The following is a 22,343-nucleotide window of genomic DNA, read 5'->3' on the forward strand; positions in this document are numbered from 1 at the left end:
ACCCCCAATGGCAACTGATGACAGCACCCAGTGTGTAGATGAGCCGAACTCCCATGGGGGGTAGCACCCAGGAGAAGTGGGATTAACAGCTGAAGACCCCTAGAATCAGCGAGCCAAAGCACAAACCGGACTCCAAACTACATTGAGGAGCAAGGCAGAACGTTGCGCAGCTGACTGATGTTCTGCACCTCATTGCCATAGCTAAAACAACACTTGCTATCCATGACTACCCAAGATTTACAACGAGCCAGTGTCTTCCTAGGGACTCTCATGAGGATGGAAGCCCTAGCTCTGCCATGTGGCAAAGCTGAATGCCTCCTCTGGGTCATTCATTGTGAATAGCAGTGGTCAAGCTCCCCCACCTACAGCTGACCTCAATAAAGGCATTAGAAATGGAGCTAGTCTCCTTGCCTATTCTTTTCACTTTCACTTTAATTCGTTTCAGTGAAACCATCATGAATTTCCTTGCTCTGATACACATGTTCTGTGAAGGTGCATAATTATTTTCTTTGTATTGTTCTCTGTTCCCTTTGTAACACATTTTAATATTTTATTTGCTTTCCTCCCTGCAGCTTAATAACTGCAGATGCAGTCTTGGAGTTATAAAGCTCAAGGATATAACTCTTCAGCAGCTGTAATAATCTCTAAGTTCATTACTGTATTTGCTTCACTGGAGCTGAAAGCATTGCTTGGGGTTAATTTTGGTTTTTAGCCCCCAAAATGAATCTGATTTCATATATGTGGTTCCTGCCACCATCCCATCATTCAGTGTCCTAAGATCATTCTGTGATTCTTCACAGCTGATCCTGGTTTTTTGTATCTGGACTAACTGAGCAATTTTAAAATCTTTATTTCCAGTAGTACTTCACCTAAAAGTCAAATCATAATCACAGGATTGTAGCTCTTCGTAGCATGTGATATAAAGCAGATTTCTCCAAACAAAACATGTTTCCAGACTACCAATTGTGGTTGAAATTAGGATAAAGCCAAAGTTAGGTTTCCATCTCCCCCTCAGTGGATATTCTGATCTGAATCCAAGCTTTGTGGTTCAAATGCACTTTTAGTGGAGACACGAATCAAATGACTGAGTTGGAACTTCACTGTTTTTACTTGCAGAGATGGGTTCAGACTCATCTCTGACCAATGGTCTCTTCTGCAGGCTTTAACAAGAGACAAACAAGCTGATGTATCCTGGGGTTTAACATCAGACAGGGTGCAGCTTTTAAAAGACAAATTAATCTTCTAGAATATAAAATCTAGAGTGATTTTACAATGCACCTCATCCACTAACTACATTACCAATGTGTGCAGATGAATTTGTTTAATCAAGGAGGGATGGGAAGCCCTTTAAATTTACGGATACACAATCTAAGCCACATAAGCTTTTTTACACCTGTTTTATAGCCCTCACCCCAGACCTCACACTTGATATATTATATTCTGGGCCAGATCACAGGTTTACAGTTTCACTTCCAAAGCAATGGAAAAAAGAAAGCATTTTTGTAAAGCTTGGCATGGCAGCATATGTCCCCAGGGTGCTGGGAAGACTTCTGTCACTGAAAAAGTTGCTTCATTCTAAGCTTGGTTAAAATGAAAACCAAAATCCAAAAGCATTGGTTTGCTTTCCTTCACCAAAAATAATAAACCCCTGCAAGTGAACTCAGGTCTCTGCATGTTGAGTTGATGGATGGTTCATAAACCTGCCTTTAAAAACAACGCAGTGCCTGGTTTTCTTTATGTACTTCAGCAGCTCTCCCAGCTCACATTCATCTTGCTCATTGTGAGCTGTTTCAACACAGAACTCCATTAAAACTAGCCATTTCAATGTTATTTGGAGCCTTTCTGCAGGCTGCCTGAGGAGACTCAAGGACAAGGACACCCCTGGAGCACAGGTGACACGCACACCTGGCTGGTGCTGTTCTCCATGCAGGAGCCTCCCTGGCAGGATTAGGGCTGGAAGAGGTAGGGATTTCTGTGCCCCACGAACTGGAGGAACCCAGAGATGAGTGTTGTGGCCATCTGTGCTCTTCCTGCTGTGAATACTGTGTTCCCTTCCCTTGGTATGTTCCGCCACCCCCCAGCTCAGCTGCTTCGGCCCAAGTTGTAGCTCCTCGGTCGCCTGCCAATCCCTGTCCCAGCCCTGCCTCTTCACCCTGAAATGTTCCCTGTGCCTCCCCCCCGGGCTGTCAATCCTGCGTTATGCCTTTCCCCTTGAGTGCCAATCCACCCCGATTCCTGTCCCTTGTTCCAGCGGGTTCCCTGTCAATCCCCCCTTGTGCCGACCCCCGGCTTGGCCCTCCCCTTTGGAATTCCCCTAAACCACGACGCCCCAGTGGATTGTTTGTCTGCTTGTCAGTCTGTGTCCCCTCCCTGTGTTTCGCCATTTGTTAGAGCATTGTAAACCCCACCTTCTGCACCTCCCCTGGCTCTCCCTGATTTGCTGAGAAGTTGTAACCTCCCCCTAATTCTTCCCAGGATAAGAACCCTCACAGTGCCTCGTTCCCTGTTTTCTGTCGTTGTGACATTTGGTGGCGGTGCTGCTCTCTGGAGCCCACCCAAAGAGCCCCCTTCTCATTCCTGGCCTCCAGCCTTGGTGCTGACAGCTCTAGCGTGTGGCAGAGCATCGGCTGAGAGGCGGATCTGGGCTCAGGCTGCTCCCGAGGTGTGTCCCTGTCCCGAGGTGTGTCCCTGTCCCGAGGTGTGTCCCTGTCCCGAGGTGTGTCCCTGTCCCGAGGTGTGTCCCTGTCCCGGCGTGGTGCCGTGGTGCTGAGCTAGCCTGCCTGCCTGCCGCTGCCCATCCGCGCTCGCCGCCTTTGGTGTGTGCAGCTGCAGCCCTCACCCACCCGCTTTGATCTGAGCTGCCGTCCCCGGGCAGAAAGAGGCTGGCGAGGGAGGAGGGAGGAAAGGAAGCGATGCTTTGACAGCTCCTTTCTGACGGTAGAAGAGCAGAGCTGCTCCTTCTCCCCGCTTTGCTCTCCACAGCCTTTAGAGATGGGCGGAATTCAGCTTTGCTTTCCAGGCGCTGCCCAGACAAACTGGAAGGCTCAGGGTGTTGTGTAGGCTCTGCCCGTGGGGTAATGACTCTGTTTCAGGGTTATTTGCTGTTTATTTCCCGGATGTAATGAGAGATAAATGTGGATTAATAGAATTAAAGGTTTGGCTTGAGAACATGAGGTAGTAAAGCATCAATTACTTGCTGGTGATTTCTGCTCGCTCAGGGAGCAGCTCCATTTATTTAGCTGGTCCCTGGGAACCTGCCATAGGCAAGCTCCCTCTGCTTGGAATGGGAAGGAATGAAGGCTGCCTTTCCAGAATGAATAATTTTCTGTTCTAAAATTGACACCACTTGATAGGTAATTTGGATTGTAAGCAAGGTGCACCCTAACTAGGAGCAAATAGTTCTTGAATGCAAAATATTGCTGCTTGCCAGAAGCAGGGCCTTTCTTGGTAAGGCTGGAGAACTGCAGTCTAAAATGGTTTTTAGTACTTGAAAGCAAGTGCCAAGGTTTATGGATTGACAGTTCCTCAATTTTACAAACAGTACAGGTCTGACCTCTAAGGGTCTCACGTCTTTAATGATGGGGTATTGATACGAAATCAAAGCTTGGATCATTGGTATCCTGCATAGTGTTTAGCTCAAAAGCTTTATACTTATCTAATTTTCAAATTTCCTATTTTTTAAGAGCATTTGAAACATTCTTTAGAAACTGTAAATGATGTTGAACACAAAGCCGCAAAGGAAAGAGAGAAAAGCAGGCAGGGAACAGGGGGAGAGGGAAGAAGGCAGCAAAGTGCAAGGTTGACAGCACAGGAATAAACCTGGTGCATAATTCTGCTGTGGAGAGATTAATCACAGCTTTTGTGAGAGACCCCAACCCCTGGCTCTGCTGAAAGGTCTTTTGTTCAAAGTCCGTGCATTTACCCAGCAATATCCCTGCCAGGGCTCCAGAAGTGCAGACACAGTTTTACTGACAAAATAAACGGAGAACATTCTTATTTTGGTTTTCTTACTCTTTTTTTTCCCTGCTGAAGGAATTGTTCCTGGGGAATGTGGGCAGCATTAGGAGTTAAACAGGACAATGTACATTCATTAATGGACACACAGACATTTCAGACTCTAAGGACCAGCTTGTCTCCCAACTATTGCTTATAACATTTGGAATATTTTCCGTTTTTGGTTTGTTTGTTGTTGTTTTGTTTTTTTTTTTTTTGGTTTGGTTGATTTAGAAATCTGAGGAAAAAATACTTTGCAACAAAGAGAACTACCTGTTCAACAAGAAGCCAAAGTTAATGGTTTAATTTTATTTCTTACTTGTATGTTAAAGTGTACTTTGAAATTTAATTTATCAATGTCATTCAGATAGTGACGGTGGCTCGTGGGTGACAGCAGAGTGATGCTCCACATGACAGATGTACACTGGTTGGAAGTGCCACCCTTGCCTGTTTGCTGGCACAGAAATGGGGAGCGAAACCTCCTCTTCTGCGATTCTCATAAGCATTGGCTTTGCTCTGGTTGCTCCTATTTCTGCCTCGTGTAGTTTTGTGCCAAGCAGTGCCCTTCACACCTGCCAGCTCCAGGAGAGTGAAAATTCTGTACTCAGAGCTTGGCTTAAACCTGTCTCGTATGGAGGGGCCCCAGCAGGACTACTCAGCCTGTCTGAGCCTTGCACAGCAGTATACCTTCTGTGGCACTGAGTGGTATGTCCTTTTTTCTCGTCCCTTCCATGGCACACACATTTGAGTGGCCCAACTGCAGTGAAAATGAAATCTAAACGGAAGAATTTTTTATTTTTTTATTTTTATTATGGCCTAGTAGGTGGGGAAAACATGCAAAGTTATAAAGCTCTTTGAAGAGATTTAGCCAGCACCCAGCAGCATAAAAATCAAAAGAGCAAAGGATGAGGTGGGCATGGGAAGAATATTCAGCCCTTCCTATTGAAGGGAAAACAGTAAGAAGTGTTATTTGTAGCCAAGAGCACGCTGTTGGTGGCCCAAGGCCTGCTGTGGCTGGCCCACTTTCAGTCCTAGCTCTGGAGCAGGGCGGCCGGCTCGGGAGGGGAGGAGGTGGGGGATCTCAGGGGAAATAGGGATCACAGCCGGGCTGGGGGACCGTGGGGGAGGCAGGGAGTGCTGGTTCGCTGCTTTCCAGGGTGACTCCTGCTTCTGAGACCCTGAAGGAGCACAGTAAAACCAGACAGTCTCTAAGCTTCCTGTGGATGATGGAGAGTGGCAGTCTTCGCCAGGATGCTGGAGCTACAGAAGAATTCCTGTGGAGAGAAGAGGTGGCTGAGGCCCCCAGCTGCCGCTGGCACACAGGGCCCCTCCTGCACAGCAGGGCCCAGAGCAGCCAAGGCTCCCCAGCACGGCTGCAGCTGCTGGCACAGCTTGGCCCAGCTGGAGAGCTGCCCCTCAAGAGCCCGGCGAGCAGGGCATGGCTCTGGGCAGGGTCCCTGGCCTGGAGCAGTCTCAGAGCGCTTCTTCCTTTCAAGGGCAATCTCGTTCCCGCTCTTCCTCCTGCCCACCTTGCTTTGCCTCTGCCTGCTGCTCCTGGGGCTGCTCTTGGCCAGGCAGCCTCCGTGGGAGCCAGCATTGGCTGCAGCACAAGCGGGCTCCCCAGGACAAGGCCCAGCAGTTAGGAGGGCAATGAAAGGCCTGGGCAGCAGCAGAACTCTCAGCGGAATTCTGTGGACTACCATTGACTACAAACAAGTGCACAGCAGCATGACTATGCGTCAGGCTACCAGTGCTGTGGGCAGAGTTTGAAGACAACTCTGGAGAAAAATCAACAAATTACCGTCTGATCTTGTACACTTTCCGGATCCCAAAAAAGCCGCATATCAGCACAAGTTGCACAGTGAGGACAGTCAACACTGTGTCTATGACGCAGGATTTGCGCACGTCCCGCGGGCCGACAATTCTTGAGAGGCGCACTGGATCCTTAACATTGACTCCTGTTTCTGTCATAACATCTGTGAGTGACGCTGCTCTTGGCCGCACAGGAGCTCCGGGCTAGCTCTATGGTGCAACTCCGGCACGGGCAGTCGCCAGGAGTGGGGAACTGCAGGGGAAAGGCAATCCCACTGCAGAACCTTCAGAGCACCGACTCCTGCCGGGCTCTGCAAGATCAGGCGTCATGGGCTGAGCTGGCAGCACGCTGCATACGGCCAGGACGTTCTCTGTTTGCCCCTGAGCTGGGGCCTGCAGGCACCTTGCCATCCCTTGGCACAGGCTGTGCCTTCCAACAGAGCCCAGAAGGTCGGGAGCAGAGCCCGGGGACAGCGCAGCTGCTTGGGCAGTGGCTTCTTCCTGGGACACAGGCCAAAGCCATCCCTGAGCAGCCACAGCCACCCCTGACCGTCCCTTCCTCGTGACAGCTCCCCCAGCCCAAGGGGACAGAGCCAGGCCCTGTCAGGACACACTGGAGCCCTGGCCTCCTCCTCTGCCCTTTCCCCGCCATGGACACCCGATGCAGCCGCTCCCAGGGTGTTTCGGGACGTGTCTCGTATGGAGGGGACTCAGCCTGGCTGAGCCTTGCACAGCAATATACCTTCAGTGGCACTGTCAGGTACATCCTCCTTTCTCGTCCCTTCTGTGGTACACACATTTGAGTGGCCCAACTGCAGTGAAAAAGTAACCTAAACAGAAGAAATTTTTTTTGTTTTTTTAATTTTAATTTTTTTTGCCTAGTAGGGGTAAGTGGGGTAAAACCTACAGAGTTACGAAGGTTTTGAAGATATTCAGCCAGCACTCAGCAGTGTGAAAATCAAAAGAGCAAAGGAAGGGACAGGGCATGGGAAGAATGTTCAGCCCTTCCTATTGAAGGGAAAACAGTAAGAAAACTACCTCTGGTTGTTACCCATAGGCAACAAGTGTTATTTGTAGCCAAGAGCACGCTGTTGGTGGTCCAAGGCCTGCTGTGGCTGGCCCACTTTCAGTCCTAGCTGGAGCAGGGTGGCCGGCTCGGGAGGGGAGGAGGTGGGGGATCTCAGGGGAAATAGGGATCACAGGTGGGCTGGGGGACCGTGGGGGAGGCAGGGAGTGCTGGTTCGCTGCTTTCCAGGGTGACTCCTGCTTCTGAGACCCTGAAGGAGCACAGTAAAACCAGACAGTCTCTAAGCTTCCTGTGGATGATGGAGAGTGGCACATTCTTGGCCAGGATGCTGGAGCTACAGAAGAGTTCCTGTGGAGAGAAGAGGTGGCTGAGGCCACAGGCAAAAGCCATCCCTGAGCAGCCACAGCCACCACTGACCGTCCCTTCCTCGTGACAGCTCCCCCAGCCCAAGGGGACAGAGCCAGGCCCTGTCAGGACACACTGGAGCCCTGGCCTCCTCCTCTGCCCTTTCCCCGCCATGGACACCCGATGCAGCCGCTCCCAGGGTGTTTTGGGACGTGTCTCGTATGGAGGGGCCCCAGCAGGACTACTCAGCCTGGCTGAGCCTGGCACAGCAGTATACCTTCTGTAGCACTGTCTGGTATCTCCTCCCTTTGTGTAGAGGCAACTGGCATGAAGCCCTGGCATTCTCCAGGAATTTCTGCCTTCTGCAAAGACTTTTGGTCCATCTCTGGAGAAAGGAAGAGGCACAGCTGAATCAGATGGAACTACTGGCCATCATGGAGGTGGCTTCTTCAGGAAGTAATACTTGTCCAAGACATATCCATGTCTTGGTCATGATTGCTTGATCAGGGAAAGTCCAAGGCTCTTTGTGCTGACACAAGACTCTCCCTCCTCCTGAAGCTGCCCATCTTGATTTACCCTGAGACTGAGAAATTGCAGGGGATCTCAGAGTGTGCATGGCCAAGGTGCAGTTTGGGCTCCCTGTCCACTGATGCCAAATGCCTTCCTGCAGAGGCTGGGGAGAAGCTGCAGCCAGGCCAGGCTGGGGAAACAGCCCTGCAGGCCGTGAAAGCAGCAGTGGGGCAGCCAGGCTGCCATGGATCCCTTCTCTCTGTGCCAGGCACAGCGTGTCCAGATGTGCAGAGAAAGGCCCCAGCTGCTGAGAGAAATGCACCCACCACGGCGTCTGTCCAGATCACTCAGCATCACATCCATGTGTTTCGATGTCTCCAGGGACTTGATATCTTCTGTAGGTTTGTTCCTCCCTCTAGGAGGACCTTAACAGAAAGTATTTCCATTTCAGATGAACGTGTCCCACAAACCAGGGCTCAGCCTGTGGGGTCAGCAGGGACACACTACTCACCCGTGCGATGGGAGCCGAGCTTGCGTTCAGGAGTCAGGAAAGTAGCTGGAAAAGTCCTCTCTGCAGACACACCTGTAACTCAACAGCCACAGAAGCAGCTGTCACTTGTTTCTTGGCAGGTTGTCAATGATTATGCTCTGAGCAGAAGTTGAAAACTTACCTGCAGAACCTCCTAATGGTTCCAAACCATCTTCCATCCCAGCTGCTGGAGAAGCTGTCTCAGCACCCTCATCTAGAAGGGAGCACAGATCAGAACCATTCCAATGTGTGCTGAGATCGACTTCTGCCTTTGGGATCTGGGCACTGCAAGGGGTTTGGGTAATGCTGTGGGAGCCAGATGTCAGTGGACATGACCAAAGCTGCAGAGGGACCTGGGGAGCTCTGGGCTGGCTCCTGGTCACTCTCAACACCCTTTCCATGCTCTGTGCAACATCCTTGAAGGGCAGGCACTGCCAAGCAGCAGAGATGGCAGCTCAAGCCTCAGCAGGGCTCAGGCCCAGGGACACAGCAATTACCTCCTGGGACTGTGCCTGGCATGGCCTCCCTTCCTTCTGCAGAGGCTGCCCACGTGCCACTGTTTCCTTCGGGAAACACTGCCTTCAGCAAAGCCATTTTCTTCATCTCTGGAGAAAGGAAGAGGCACAGATGGATAAGACAGAACCGTTCCCCTTCCAGGGAGGTGGCATCATCATGCGACAATAATGGTCAAAACCATGGATAAAGATTAGGAAATCATATCAACGTTTGGGATTAGCTAGGACCTTTCCTCCTCCAAACAGCACCTACACCTAAACTACCCTGAGACTGGGAAATTGCAGGGGATCTCAGGGTGTGCATGAACCGTGCTGCTGTTTGGGCTCCCTTTCAGCTGATGCCAGATGCCTTCCTGCAGAGGCTGGGAAGAAGCTGCAGCCAGGCCAGGCTGGGGAAACAGCCCTGCAGGCCGTGAAAGCAGCAGTGGGGCAGCCAGGCTGCCATGGATCCCTTCCTGCTGTGCCGGAGACAGCGTGTCCAGATGTGCAGAGAAAGGCCCCAGCTGCTGAGGGAATTACACCCACCACGGCGTGTCTCCAGATCACTCAACATCTTGTCCAGAAGTCGGGATGCCTCCAGGGATTTCTCGTCTTCTATGTTTTGGTTCGTCCATGTAGGAGGACCTGAATGGAAAGCAGTTCCATTTCTCCTTCAGTCTGGAGGAGCATGAAGTGCATCAGGGTGACTGCTACCGTCCAAGGCATTCCGTCATCTCTGCCTTCCCCTCAGGAGCAGGGGCAGGAGGACCACGTGCCTGGAGTGGCCCCACACTGGGATGGAAGGAGCCACATGCATGGACAGTCAGGGCAGAAAGGAAACCCTGGAGCTGCCAGCAGCTCTGACCTGAACACCAGGCAGGGCCAGGGCTTGACAGCAGCAGCAGAAGCAGCTCAGGTTCCCTGGGGCTGGCAAAGGAGCCATGCAAGGCACGGCCCTAGGGCACAGCTCCAGGCCTGGCCCCTTCCCTCTGCTCTTCTCCATGGCTGCACAGAGCACACTGAAGGAGACATTGCATGGCATTGCACATGGGAAGAAGATTGACAGCTAAAAGCTCCTTCCTCCCAAGCACAGCCATGCTGTGGGATCACTCAGGGCTCCAAAAGGGAGCATTGAAAGGTTTCCACAATCCATCAATCTTCAGACTCTTAAGGGAAATGGCACATGAGTGAGCTCTTGCCACATTGACTCTGATTATTCTGCAATGAAAGGGACATTGAGAACTTACCTCCAGCATCTGGCAAGGTCTTCAAACCACCATTTACCAGCACTTCTAGATAATCCATGTCATGATCCCAATCTAGAAGGGATCACAGATCAGAACCATTTCCATGGTGCCCTCAGTGGAGCCTTGTCCACTTCTATCCAGCAGGAAAAGGGATGCATTATATCAGGCAAAAGTTGTCAGGCAAAGTAGGCCGGTGCCACCATGCTCCCTTTGTTAGCCAAGCCTAAGCACCCCCAGTGTTTCTGGTTCCTTAACTAATTTCTCCCTGCCTCCTCTCTAGCACAAGCTAGACAAGAGCATGACACAGTCCAGTTTGACAAGTAAGGCTTGTGAAAGACTGAATGATTCCACTAAATTAAAAACCCAGTGTGCTTGAAAGCTGACCTTCTGTTCACTCAGGCCTCCTCACCTCTGTAGATGAGGTGACTTTATGCTGTTGCTTTGTGGCTTTTAAGTGGTCTTTGATAGAGATGAGGAAGCGTTAAACTCATTCCAATGAGCTGCCCAAAGCAGTGACTTTAGTCTCTCTTTGGCTGGGAAGTAGCACCCCGGCCTGGTTGAACACAGGCAGCAGCACAAGCAGGGCTCCTCCAGCAGCAGGGACACGCCACGATCCAGGAGAGGACCGTGGCACCAGAGGGGACCGTGGCACCAGCCATGCCCAAGGTCTGAACAGGGTGGCAAAGTCAGGTGGTGCTACCAGGCTGCATGAACAGCCCAGGCAAGGCGTGGTGAGGAGGCAGCTCTGGGGGCTGTCCAAGGAGTCCTGTCAAGAACAAATGGTTCTAATATTCTCTCTGGGATAAAAAAGGAGCAATCTCTTGAGTGAACGGTGCTAATAATTATTTGCTGACATATGGTGAGGTTTCTCTACAAATGGACTTTGATGGGAAATTTCTGACCACATTTGGTTTTGCTGTTGAAGTCGAGCACCTGAGTAGCTTTGGTGAGGAATGGAGAATTGTTTGTAGCTCAGTATTTTCTCTGTAAATGTAAGGAGAAGCCTTACATTTTAGCACAGGAGGAAGGTAAGGCAAAGCTTTAAAAGCTTTCCCCTCCGGAAGGGACACACATGCAGAGGAGTCCGTGAGGAGAAGTCCCCTCAGCCACTGCCAGGCTGTGTTTGCCTCCTCTGCAGGCTCAGGATTCTGGGAGCTCCACCATCCTCAGCTGCCACTGTATTTTCCTCTGAATGTTTCTTGCTGGGCAGTACACAGGGAGAATATTTTGTGCCAGATTCTCCTCTGGGCTTTGAGGTGAATCTCAGTAATTCTGTTGATTTGCATGTCCAGATGAACTTTTTGTAGATAGGAAGGAAAAGGGAAATGGAAAATGAGTTGCTCCAAATTGGAGTGGCCCAATCACTCTAAAAATGAAATATAAATTGAAATTTTTTTTAATTTTTTTTTTTATGGCCTAGTAGGTGGGGAAAACATGCGAAGTTATAAAGCTCTTTGAAGAGATTCAGCCAGCAGCCAGCAGCATAAAAATCAAAAGAGCAAAGGATGAGGTGGGCATGGGAAGAATATTCAGCCCTTCCTATTGAAGGGAAAACAGTAAGAAAACTGCCTCTGTATGGGTTGTTACCCATAGGCAACAAGTGTTATTTGTAGCCAAGAGCAAGCTGTTGGTGGCCCAAGGCCTACCGTGGCTGGCCCACTTTCAGTCCTAGCTGGACCAGGGCGGCCGGCTCGGGAGGGGAGGAGGTGGGGGGATCTCGGGGGAAATAGGGATCACAGGTGGGCTGGGGGACCGTGGGGGAGGCAGGGAGTGCTGGTGCTCTTCTTTGCAAGGCAACTCCTGCTTCTGAGACCACCCTGTATGGGCACAGTAAAACCAGACAGTCTCTAAGCTTCCGGTGGATGATGGAGAGTGGCACATTCTTCGCCAGGCTGCTGGAGCGGAAGAGCTGTTCCTGTGGAGAGAAGAGGTGGCTGAGGCCCCCAGCTGCCGCTGGCACACAGGGCCCCTCCTGCACAGCAGGGCCCAGAGCGGCCAAGGCTCCCCAGCACGGCTGCAGCTGCTGGCCCAGCTTGGCCCAGCTGGAGAGCTGCCCCTCAAGAGCCCGGCGAGCAGGGCATGGCTCTGGGCAGGGTCCCTGGCCTGGAGCAGGTCTCAGAGCGCTTCTTCCTTTCAAGGGCAATCTCGTTCCCGCTCTTCCTCCTGCCCACCTTGCTTTGCCTCTGCCTGCTGCTCCTGGGGCTGCTCTTGGCCAGGCAGCCTCCGTGGGAGCCAGCATTGGCTGCAGCACAAGCGGGCTCCCCAGGACAAGGCCCAGCAGTTAGGAGGGCAATGAAAGGCCTGGGCAGCAGCAGAACTCTCAGCTGAATTCTGTGGACTACCATTGACTACAAACAAGTGCACAGCAGCATGACTATGCGTCAGGCTACCAGTGCTGTGGGCAGAGTTTTAAGACAACTCTGGAGAAAAATCAACAAATTACCTCCTGATCTTGTACACTTTCCGGATCCCAAAATAACAGCATATAAGTACAAGCTGAACAGTGAGGACTGTCATTACTGTGTCTCTCACACAGGATTTGCGCACGTCCCGCGGGCCAACAATTCTTGATAGGCGCACTGGATTCTTAATATCAACTCCTGTTTCTGTGATAACATCTGTGGGGGCAATGGGCAGCGTTGAGCCCAAGCTGTGCTCCACTGCTGAGCTGGCAGCACGCTGCATACGGCCAGGACGTTCTCTGTTTGCCCCTGAGCTGGGGCCTGCAGGCACCTTGCCATCCCTTGGCACAGGCTGTGCCCCCCAACAGAGCCCAGAAGGCCGGGAGCAGAGCCCAGGGACAGCGCAGCTGCTTGGGCAGTGGCTTCTTCCTGGGACACAGGCCAAAGCCATCCCTGAGCAGCCACAGCCACCACTGACCCTCCCTTTCCCGTGACAGCTCCCCCAGCCCAAGGGGACAGAGCCAGGCCCTGTCAGGACACACTGGAGCCCTGGCCTCCTCCTCTGCCCTTTCCCCGCCATGGACACCCGATGCAGCCGCTCCCAGGGTGTTTTGGGACGTGTCTCGTATGGAGGGGCCCCAGCAGGATTGCTCAGCCTGGCTGAGCCTGGCACAGCAGTATACCTTCTGTAGCACTGTCTGGTATCTCCTCCCTTTGTGTAGAGGCACCTGGCATGAAGCCCTTCCATTCTCCAGGAAGTTCTGCTTCCTGCAAAGGCTTTTGGTACATCTCTGGAGAAAGGAAGTGGCACAGCTGAATCAGATGGAACTACTGGCCATCATGGAGGTGGCTTCTTCAGGAAGTAATACTTGTCAAAGACATATCCATGTCTTGGTCATGATTGCTTGATCAGGAAAAGTCCAAGGCTCTTTGGGCTGACACAAGACTCTCCCTCCTCCTGAAGCTGCCCATCTTGATTTACCCTGAGACTGAAAAATTGCAGGGGATCTCAGGGTGTGCACGGCCAAGGTGCAGTTTGGGCTCCCTGTCCACTGATGCCAAATGCCTTCCTGCAGAGGCTGGGGAGAAGCTGCAGCCAGGCCAGGCTGGGGAAACAGCCCTGCAGGCTGTGAAAGCAGCAGTGGGGCAGCCAGGCTGACATGGATCCCTTCTTTCTGTGCCAGGCACAGCGTGTCCAGATGTGCAGAGAAAGGCCCCAGCTGCTGAGAGGAATGCACCTACCACGGTGTCTGTCCAGATCACTCAGCATCTCATCCATGTGTTTCGATGTCTCCAGGGACTTGATACCTTCTGTAGGTTTGTTCCTCCCTCTAGGAGGACCTTAACAGAAAGTATTTCCATTTCAGATGAACGTGTCCCACAAACCAGGGCTCAGCCTGTAGGGTCAGCAGGGACACACTACTCACCCCTGCGATGGGAGCCGAGCTTGCGTTCAGGCGTCAGGAAAGGAACTGGGAAAGTCCTCTCTGCAGACACACCTGTAACTCAACAGCCACAGAAGCATCTGTCACCTGTTTCTTGGCAGGTTGTCAATGATTATGCTCTGAGCAGAAGCTGAGAACTTACCTGCAGAACCTCCTAATGGTTCCAAACCATCTTCCATCCCAGCTGCTGGAGAAGCTGTCTCAGCACCCTCATCTAGAAGGGAGCACAGATCAGAACCATTCCAGTGTGTGCCGAGATCAACTTCTGCCTTTGGGATCTGGGCACTGCAAGGGGTTTGGGTAATGCTGTGGGAGCCAGATGTCAATGGACATGGCTCTTGCCACATTGACACTGATTATTCCATGCAGAGAGAGACACTGAAAACTTGCCTCCAGTATCTGGCAAAGTCTTCAAACCACCACTGACCAGCATTTTCATGTACTCCATGTCTCGATCCCAATCTAGAAGGAATCACAGATCAGAACCATTTCTATGGTGTGCTGGTATCCACTTCAGACTTAGGGAACAGGTCACTGCAAGGGTTTCGGTAAGGCCATGGGAGCCCCATGTCAATGGACATGGCCAGTACTGCAGAGGGGCCTGGGGAAGTCTGGGCTGGCTCCTGGTCACTCTCAACCCCTTTTCCATGCTCTGTGCAACATCCCTGAAGGGCAGGCACTGCCAAGCAGCAGAGATGGCAGCTCAAGCCTCAGCAGGGCTCAGGCCCAGGTACACAGCAATTACCTCCTGGGACTGTGCCTGGCATGGCCTCCCTTCCTGCAGCAGAGGCTGCCCATGAGCCACTGTTTCCTCTGGGAAACACTGCCTTCAGCACAGCCTTTTGGTTCATCTCTGGAAAAAGAAAGTTTTACAAACGGATCAGATGGAACCGTCTCAGAGATAGGAGGTGGCATCTTCAGGAGGGAATGCTTGTCAAAGTCATGGATAAGGATCATGAAATCATATCAACTTTTGGGATTGGTCAGGACCCATTCTTCTCGAAACAGCTGTCATTTCTGGTCAACCCTGAGAGTGGGAAATTGCAGGGGTTCTCAGGGTGTGCATGGCCCGTGGTGCACTTTGGGCTCCCTGTCAGCTGATGCCAAATGCCTTCCTGCAAAGGCTGGGGAGAAGCTGCAGCCAGGCCAGTCTGGGAGACAGCCCTGCAGGCCATGAAAGCAGCAGCAAGGCAGTGAGGCTGCCATGGATCCCTTCCTGCTGTGCCAGGCACGGCGTGTCCAGATGTGCAGAGAAAGCCCCCGGCTGCTGAGTCTCAGGAGGAGGCTGAGGGACATGGACCCACCTTGTCCTCCTTGCATTTCCTTCAGCATTTGCTGCGTGGTATTAGATGGTTCACGGGGTTTCTTGTGTCCAGTAGCTTTGTTCCTTCCTGTTGGAGGACCTTAGAGGAAAATTTCCCAGGAATGGATTCCACAAAATCATTGCTCAGGCTCTGGGGTCAGCAGGGACACACTACTCACCCCTGCGATGGGAGCGGGGCTTGGGTGCAGCATCCAGAAAAGGAGCTGGGAAAATTCCTCCTGCAGACACACCTGTAACTCAGCAGCCACAGAAGCTTCTGTCATCTCTGATATCAGGATGACTTTTGGGCTCTGAGCTGGCAGCATTCCCAGGGGGAAAGGCCTTGACCTACCCTCACCATCTCCCAGAGGCTCAGTCTTGGACATGAGTTGGGAAGCCAGATCACCTTCACCAAGAGGCTTGGCTGCAAGGAAAGGTAGGACAGAACAGCTCCCATGACTCTGTCGGAGATCGTCAGGCTCCCTGGAGCTGGCAAAGGAGCCATGCAAAGCACAGCCCTGGAGCACAGCTCCGGGCCTGGCCCCTTCCCTCTCTGCTCTTCTCCGTGGCTGCACAGAGCACATGGACGCACTGGCATTGCACATGGGAAGAAGACTCATAAGACAGCTAAATGCTCCTTCCTCCCACCCACAGCCATGCTGTGGGATCACTCAGGGCTCCCAAAGGGAGCATAGAATGGCTTCCAGAATCCATCAACCTTCAAACTCTTACGGGAAATGGCACATGGCTGCACTTTTACACATTGACACTGATTATTCTGTGCTGAAGGGGACATTGAGAACTTGCCTCCAGCATCTGGAAAGGTCTCCCAACCACCATTTACCAGCTTTTTTATATACTCCTTGTCACGGTCCCAATCTAGAAGGAAGCAGAGATCAGAACCATTCCATGGTGTGCTGGGATCCCCTTCTGCCTTAGGGAACTGGGCACTGCAAGTGGGTTGGGTAAGGCCATGGGAGCCACGTGTCAATGGACATGGCCAAAGCTGGAGAGGGGCCCAGGGAACTCTGGCTGGCTCCGATCTCTCTCCCCCCTCTTTGCAGGCCCTGTGCAACATCACTGGTCAGGCCTCAACAGGACCAGCCCGGGGCCTCTGGGGACTCTCTCCCTTCCACAGAGGAAACCTTCCATAAAGCCCTGCGGAAAACCATCCCAAACACTGCTGAGGGAGAAGGGAGCACCGTCCCGGGAAAGGGGAGCCAGGCCGCCTGCTCACCTGCTCGCCATGCTCGCTGTGGAGCAGCCTGGGCAGCCCTGTCAGGCAGGGCCACTGCCAGGAGGAGCAGGAGGAAGAAGCGCAGAGCAAGGGCCATGATGCCTTGCCCTCTGCCAGTCCTGCAGCTCTTGCTGCCACCACTGTCCTGACACCGCTGTTCAAATGTCAGCACCACTGCTGCTGCCGCTGCTGCCGTCGCCGCTGCTGCTGCAACAGTCGTAGTCAAGGACTGACTGCTCCGTCCTTGTGGTGTTGTGCAAGAACAGGGCTCTGGGACCTCTGTGACCTCAGAGCCTGTTGTGACCTCAGCCTGCTGTGACCCCAGTGCCTGCTGTGACTTCATGGCCACTGTGGAATTGTGTGGGGAGTAGGATCTGCCTCCTTCAGTAGGCAGCTCATCCTGCTCAGCAGCTCTGTCCAAGGGCTATGACAGGGTTCCAGCCCATCTGATCTCACAGGCTGGGGATGAAGGGATGGAGAGCAGCCCTGCTGAGAAGGACTTGTGGCTGCTGCTAGATGAGAGGCTGGGCATGAGCCAGCCATGTGCCTTCACAGAAGGGTGCCCAGCAGCTTGAAGGAGGAGATTCCATCACCCTTCTGCTCTGCTGCGAGCCCTCCTGGAGTACTGCATCCACCTCTGGGCACCCAGCACAGGAAGGACATGGTCATGTTGGAGCTAATCCAGAGGAGGGACAAAATGCTCTGAGGGCTGGAGCCCCTCTGCTTTGGAGACAGGCTGGGATAGCTGGGGGTGTTCAGCCTGGAAGAGAGAAGGCTCCACAGAGACCTGACTGCTACCTTTCAGAACCCTAAGAAAGCTTGTAAAAAAGACGGGACAGATTTTTTAGTAGGGCCTGTTGTGACAAGACTGAGGAGGAATGTTTTTAATCTAAATGATGGTAGATTCAGCCTAGGCATAAGAAAGCCATTTTTTACACTGTGGGTTTTAAAAGCCTGGCACAGGTTGCTCAGAGAGGTGGGCATCCATCCCTGCTTACATTCAAGGTCATGCACTCAGCAACCTGATCTAAAGGTGTCCCTGCTCACTGCAGGGCATTGGACTAGATGGCCTTTAAATGTCCCTTGCAAGCCAAGCCGTTCTGTGTTCCTGTGCAAAGCAGTGCTGGAATAACGCTGGGGTGATGATGCTGGCACCTGTGTTTTGGTAGTTGTGCCATTTAGCTATTGGCCAAGAGAGGATTGATGGGCTGGCCAGTGAAGTCTGCAAAGAGCAGTGTGCTCAAGGAGAAACAGGAGAGGAACATGGCTTCCAGTTCAGAGAAATGCCAGCATTTTGCTGCCCATTCCTTGTTAAGCAATAAAGGAATGTCCTGAAGATGCCTTCAAACTGGGTGCACTATTGGCTCTATCAGTACTTGTGTTCTGTCAAACAGCTAAGCTGTTACAGCTTCTTGCCCCATTTATCACTGGATAAAACCCAAATACTGCATTGCTCCATGTCTACTTTCTTCCAAGTAACGGCAGATTTTGTTCATTCTGGAGTGGGACATAATCATCTATTGACAAGCAAATTCTTTTTGCCATTCACACTGAAACATGTACTTTGAAGAATGTGAGGTACTAGAAAAGCTAAGGCGTTAATTAAAATTAATTTTTGTTAAATCTAATAAAAAAACCTAATCCTTGTTAAATTTAATAGGGAGGCGCTACTGGATTTAGGAGCTAATCATTAGCCAATAACTAATTGTCTGTCAATCTTATGTTTGTTCAGCTGGGCTTTTAATGGGAAACGTGAAATCTTGTAAGGAACTTCAAGGACGTAAGACAATTGCAAATCAGAAACCACTTGGAAACATGAAACTAGGAGCATGGCCAGGGGTTCATTTGCCACTTTGTATTGAAGAGGTAGAAAGGTCAGAATGAGGAAGAGCCATATCCCTTCCTCCCTTGTATGACCACTCTCCATAACGAGACCACTGACTCATTTCAAGGAAGAAACTGCGCATGCTTAATTGATTTTTCTTAATTAGCATAGGAAGCAGGGAGTGGGTGGTAACTGGGTTGTGAATATGTATTTGTATTCAATATCTTGGTAAATAAAAAGTTTGTAATTGCCTGTATTTGGGGCCGTGTGAATTAAGGGGTGACCCTGCACATCAGCCCAGCGCTGCCAATAAACATACATTTTTTAACCCTAATCAGTTAAAGAGTCTTGGTTCGTTATAGTTGGATACTGATACAAGATCATATCCATATTTTGGTAAATCATTTTGGCGACTGCGACAGGACTCTGCTCTCTAGAGCCGAGGGGCCAGCAGGGGTCTGGGACCCCCTTGGGCCCACCCAGATATTTCTGGGAGAAGGGGGCTCCTGTGTCCTCACTGACACTCTGGAGAAAGACTAGGAACTGCCAGGACTATGGACAGTAAATGTATGTTTAAAATTGAAACAGGTACCTCTGAAGTGGTGTAAGGCATATGCAAGGTTAAAAGGCTGTTGGTAAATAGTAAAGAGACCTCTTTACGTGCAACAAATGCCTCTGTGGCTTTGCTTTGATATTTCCACAGAAAAATTGGTTTTAAGAGTTTGAGCTCTTAAGTTAAGGGCAAGAAGTGCACCATAAGCTGCCAGTGGTTTGTGTTTTAAGTAGTGCCAGGAGCGGCACTGGGGGTTAACAGTTAGTTTTTTGAAGTGAAACGGTGGTGACAACAGGATTGATGGTTTGTTGTGTTTTGGGCCAGTGGTGGTCCCTGTTTTGTTTAATTTGTGATTAAAAAACGGCTTGATAAGTCACAGTTTGTGGTAATGATTATAGGTTTGGGGACAGGAAAGGTCCTGGTGAGAGCTATAAAGGTTGATTTTGGGTTGTGTTTTTAGCTGAGAGGGGCTTGGCAGAGTGATTTATGTTATTAGTGAGAGAGGCTCAGCAGAGGTGATCTATAGCAACTGGTGGGCTGTTGGGCTGGTAGTTTTGAAGAGGGAGAGGCTTGGAACCAGGAGAGGCTCGAGTGACAGAGCCAGCATTGTGTGTGTGTGTGAGCCCTGAAAGGTGAGCAAAAGTGTGTGTTTGAGACATGCTATCGGCACGGGGCGAGTGGGGAGTCCCTGTCTACGGTTCCACTCCGGATGACCGCGAGCGGCTAGAAAAGGATGAAGCGGTTGGGTTGTATGTTTGATTGCATGAGACCCCATTAATAAAAACTCCCCTTTTCCTTGTGGTTTGCGTTGTGATAAACGTTTTTGAGGAGACACCACCATTTATTGACAAGAGTTATAACTGTAGACTGTATGCCTAGAGATCAGGAGGGGCGTTGGAGAGCTAGAGAAAAGGAATTTTTTTGTCTAAAGAAAGGTTGTGGTTGTAGCTCTTTGGATTGTGTTTCACTGTGTAGCTTGTCAAGAATCTTGGCTTCGATGAGTATTTAGGTGGAGGATCCCCAAGCAGGGACTCTGTTGTTTTTGTAGCACAAAAGAGAATAAAGCCATCCAGATAGCAATAAAAATCTTGCTAGTAACTGGTAGAGTGACCCGTGGCAGCAGTGAGATATTTGAGTTATTAGAGAACGGAGTTTCAGGGACCCTAAAGAAACCAATTGAAATTCTTAGGGTTGAGTGTGCCCAAGATAATTGGGTACCTGAATATTACAAAGTGAAACTCTGAAGTTGGGATAAAGAAACGTTAGGAGAACAAGAATTTCTGGGATGGGAGCAAATGAGAGTAAAGGAATTCCTAAGCGTAGTCCTTTAGGATGTATTTTAGCACATTGGAAAGAACTAGTGGGATATGGTTGTACAGAAGCCAAGAGGGAGCTTGTTAAGTTCTGTATGCAATGGTGGCCATATATAGGCTGGATGGGGGTGTGAGGTGGCCAGTAAATGGTACGCTGGACTATGAAACTTGATTGCAGTTAATGCTTTTCCTCTGGCGTGAGCAGAAGTGGCTGGAAGTGACTTATGCTGATATGTTTTTCAGCCTTTGTGGCCAGCCCGAGTGGCAGAGGGATTGTGGGATTAGACCACTGTCTGATCCCTTGGTATTAGCCCTGGAGAAAGATAACAAAGCTAAAGAGGGAAAGTCTAAACTGAGTTGTAGAACATGCTCAATAAATCAAAGATGTACTCACCCTGATAAAGCATACCAAACAGAGCTTTTGGAACGGGAAACAGCAAGCTTGTTAAGACCACCTCTTAGAAGATTAGAGAGAGGGGGGGTGGAAGAGGAAGCAGGCTCAGAACCACCATTGCTTAGCAGTGACAGTGAGGATGAGGAGCCTGGACCTTCCTCATCAAATACCAAAACTACTAGGTCTCCCCCACCAAGCCCCGTAGCTTCCAGGACCTGAAAGCAGGTTAAAGAGGTTATACAAGCACCTCTGAGAGAAGCAATGACCCCTGAGGGAACGACAAGATTAGTCAAGATTCCCTTTTCTACAATGGATTTGGAGGTTTGGGAAAAGACTGCTGAGAGTTATCAGAGTGATCCAGTAGGCATTGCTAAGAAACTGAGGTTTATGGTTAAGCAGCATTCACCAGATTGGGGAGATTTACAGCTATTGCTCAATGCCCTGACAGAGACAGAAAAACTATTGGTATTAAAGGTAGCTAAAGACCTAGCTGAAGATGATTGTAGGACAATGTTGTAATGCAGTTAGGAAAAATGGTATGACCCAAAGAATGTACCCCCGAAAATACAGAATTTTAAGTTTCTTTCCCTTATCTCTTTCTCCCCAGTTCCCCTTACTGGTTGTGTGAATGTAAACCACCCTCTTCCCCCTGCCTTGAAAAAGGGGTGCTTATCGGTACCTCTTCCTCTTTCCCTCCTGCTCTTCTCCGTGGGACCCCAAGAAATAAAGCTGCACTTGCATCTCAGCTAAGGGAAAGAGCCTTGTTTTTAGGTTCTTCTTTTCTAAGCTAAAACTATCTCCTCTGTCTCCCTGGCTGCTGCTGGGCAGATAGTGGTGACAGAGAGGCAGGGGACATAGAAATTATAGCAGATGATGTCTGTGATAATGGGGCTCTGCATGTTTACCTGTAATCTATCCACTGTGTGTAAGTTCTGTTTTCCTTGTTAAGTCACATCATCTGGCAAGGCTGTTTTTCTGTCCAAAGAAAAAACACTGCAGTGGAAAAGGAGGACAGATTGGAAAATATTAAAAGTGAGAGCTAAAAATAATATGTTGTTTGGTCGGTTTGCTGTTTCCTTGTGGATTTTTGTCTGTCTTTGAAAGCACCTCCTTGGATGTTGATGCAGGCAAGAAGTCCTTTGTAAAGGGCTGTCTTTGCAAAAAACCTGCCACTTCTGTGATGCAAGACAGAAACAGCTTCCCTTGGGCTGCAGCTGTAAGGCTTGAAAATGTGTTCCAGAAACTCGAGATATGACAGAGTCTGATTAACACAATTTAATGTCATCAAGTGCAAGATATAAGTTAACCAATAAAATAATCCAAGTATTTCTATGGCAAGCAGCAGGAAAGGGCTGTGCATTGGAATGACAGGAAACAGCCCCAGAGTGCATGATGGACAAGTTTCCCAGCCAAAGCAGACCAGAAGCACTGGGAGCACAAAGGGACACAGCCAGGAGGCCCAGCAGCTCCTTGCTGAGGGCCCATTTCAGGTAAGGACTGGCACTCAGAATATGAAATCAATTAAAAATAAAAGGGTGGGGGCAGGCAGCAGTGAGGTGGCCTCAAAGTTTCAGCTCTGCACTCTGCTTTTGTCACCAATATTCTCCTAGTTCCTGCGCTTGTTTTCCTAGAGAATTTTTAGCCAACAGAGCTTCCAGTCCCTTTGATCAAATCAGTCTTAAGAGCAGTTTGGGGCTGTGTCAGTCATTTAGATGTGAGCACTGACAGGGCTCCAGGCAACAAAAGAACATTAACTGCAGGCCACCCATACAGCTTTTCATATTAATGAGCACAAAGCCTTTGTTTTTGCAAACAGAGGGGTGTTGGGGGCACTTTTGCACCATCATGTCGAGGTATAAGGCTCTGGATCTACACGGCACTGTGGTAAGGAGAGGAACACAGGTGGGGACAATC

General features: G+C 50.5%; 1 protein-coding gene across 1 annotated transcript in view; it reads right to left on the reverse strand.

Moving 5' to 3' along the window:
- Positions 1-4,262: 4,262 nt before the first annotated feature.
- The window catches only part of LOC131582243 (uncharacterized), a 211,431-nt gene continuing 193,350 nt past the window's right edge, over positions 4,263-22,343 (reverse strand). The window contains exons 6-9 of the mRNA XM_058845199.1: positions 8,014-8,112; positions 5,795-5,969; positions 5,241-5,267; positions 4,263-4,266 (exon numbers count right to left, since the gene is read on the reverse strand). Of these exons, the coding sequence (XP_058701182.1) occupies positions 4,263-4,266; positions 5,241-5,267; positions 5,795-5,969; positions 8,014-8,112 (305 nt within the window). The remainder of the gene's footprint in view (positions 4,267-5,240; positions 5,268-5,794; positions 5,970-8,013; positions 8,113-22,343) is intronic.

The sequence above is a fragment of the Poecile atricapillus genome, chromosome 9 (genome assembly GCF_030490865.1).
Source record: "Poecile atricapillus isolate bPoeAtr1 chromosome 9, bPoeAtr1.hap1, whole genome shotgun sequence".
Taxonomy (NCBI): Eukaryota; Metazoa; Chordata; class Aves; order Passeriformes; family Paridae; genus Poecile; species Poecile atricapillus.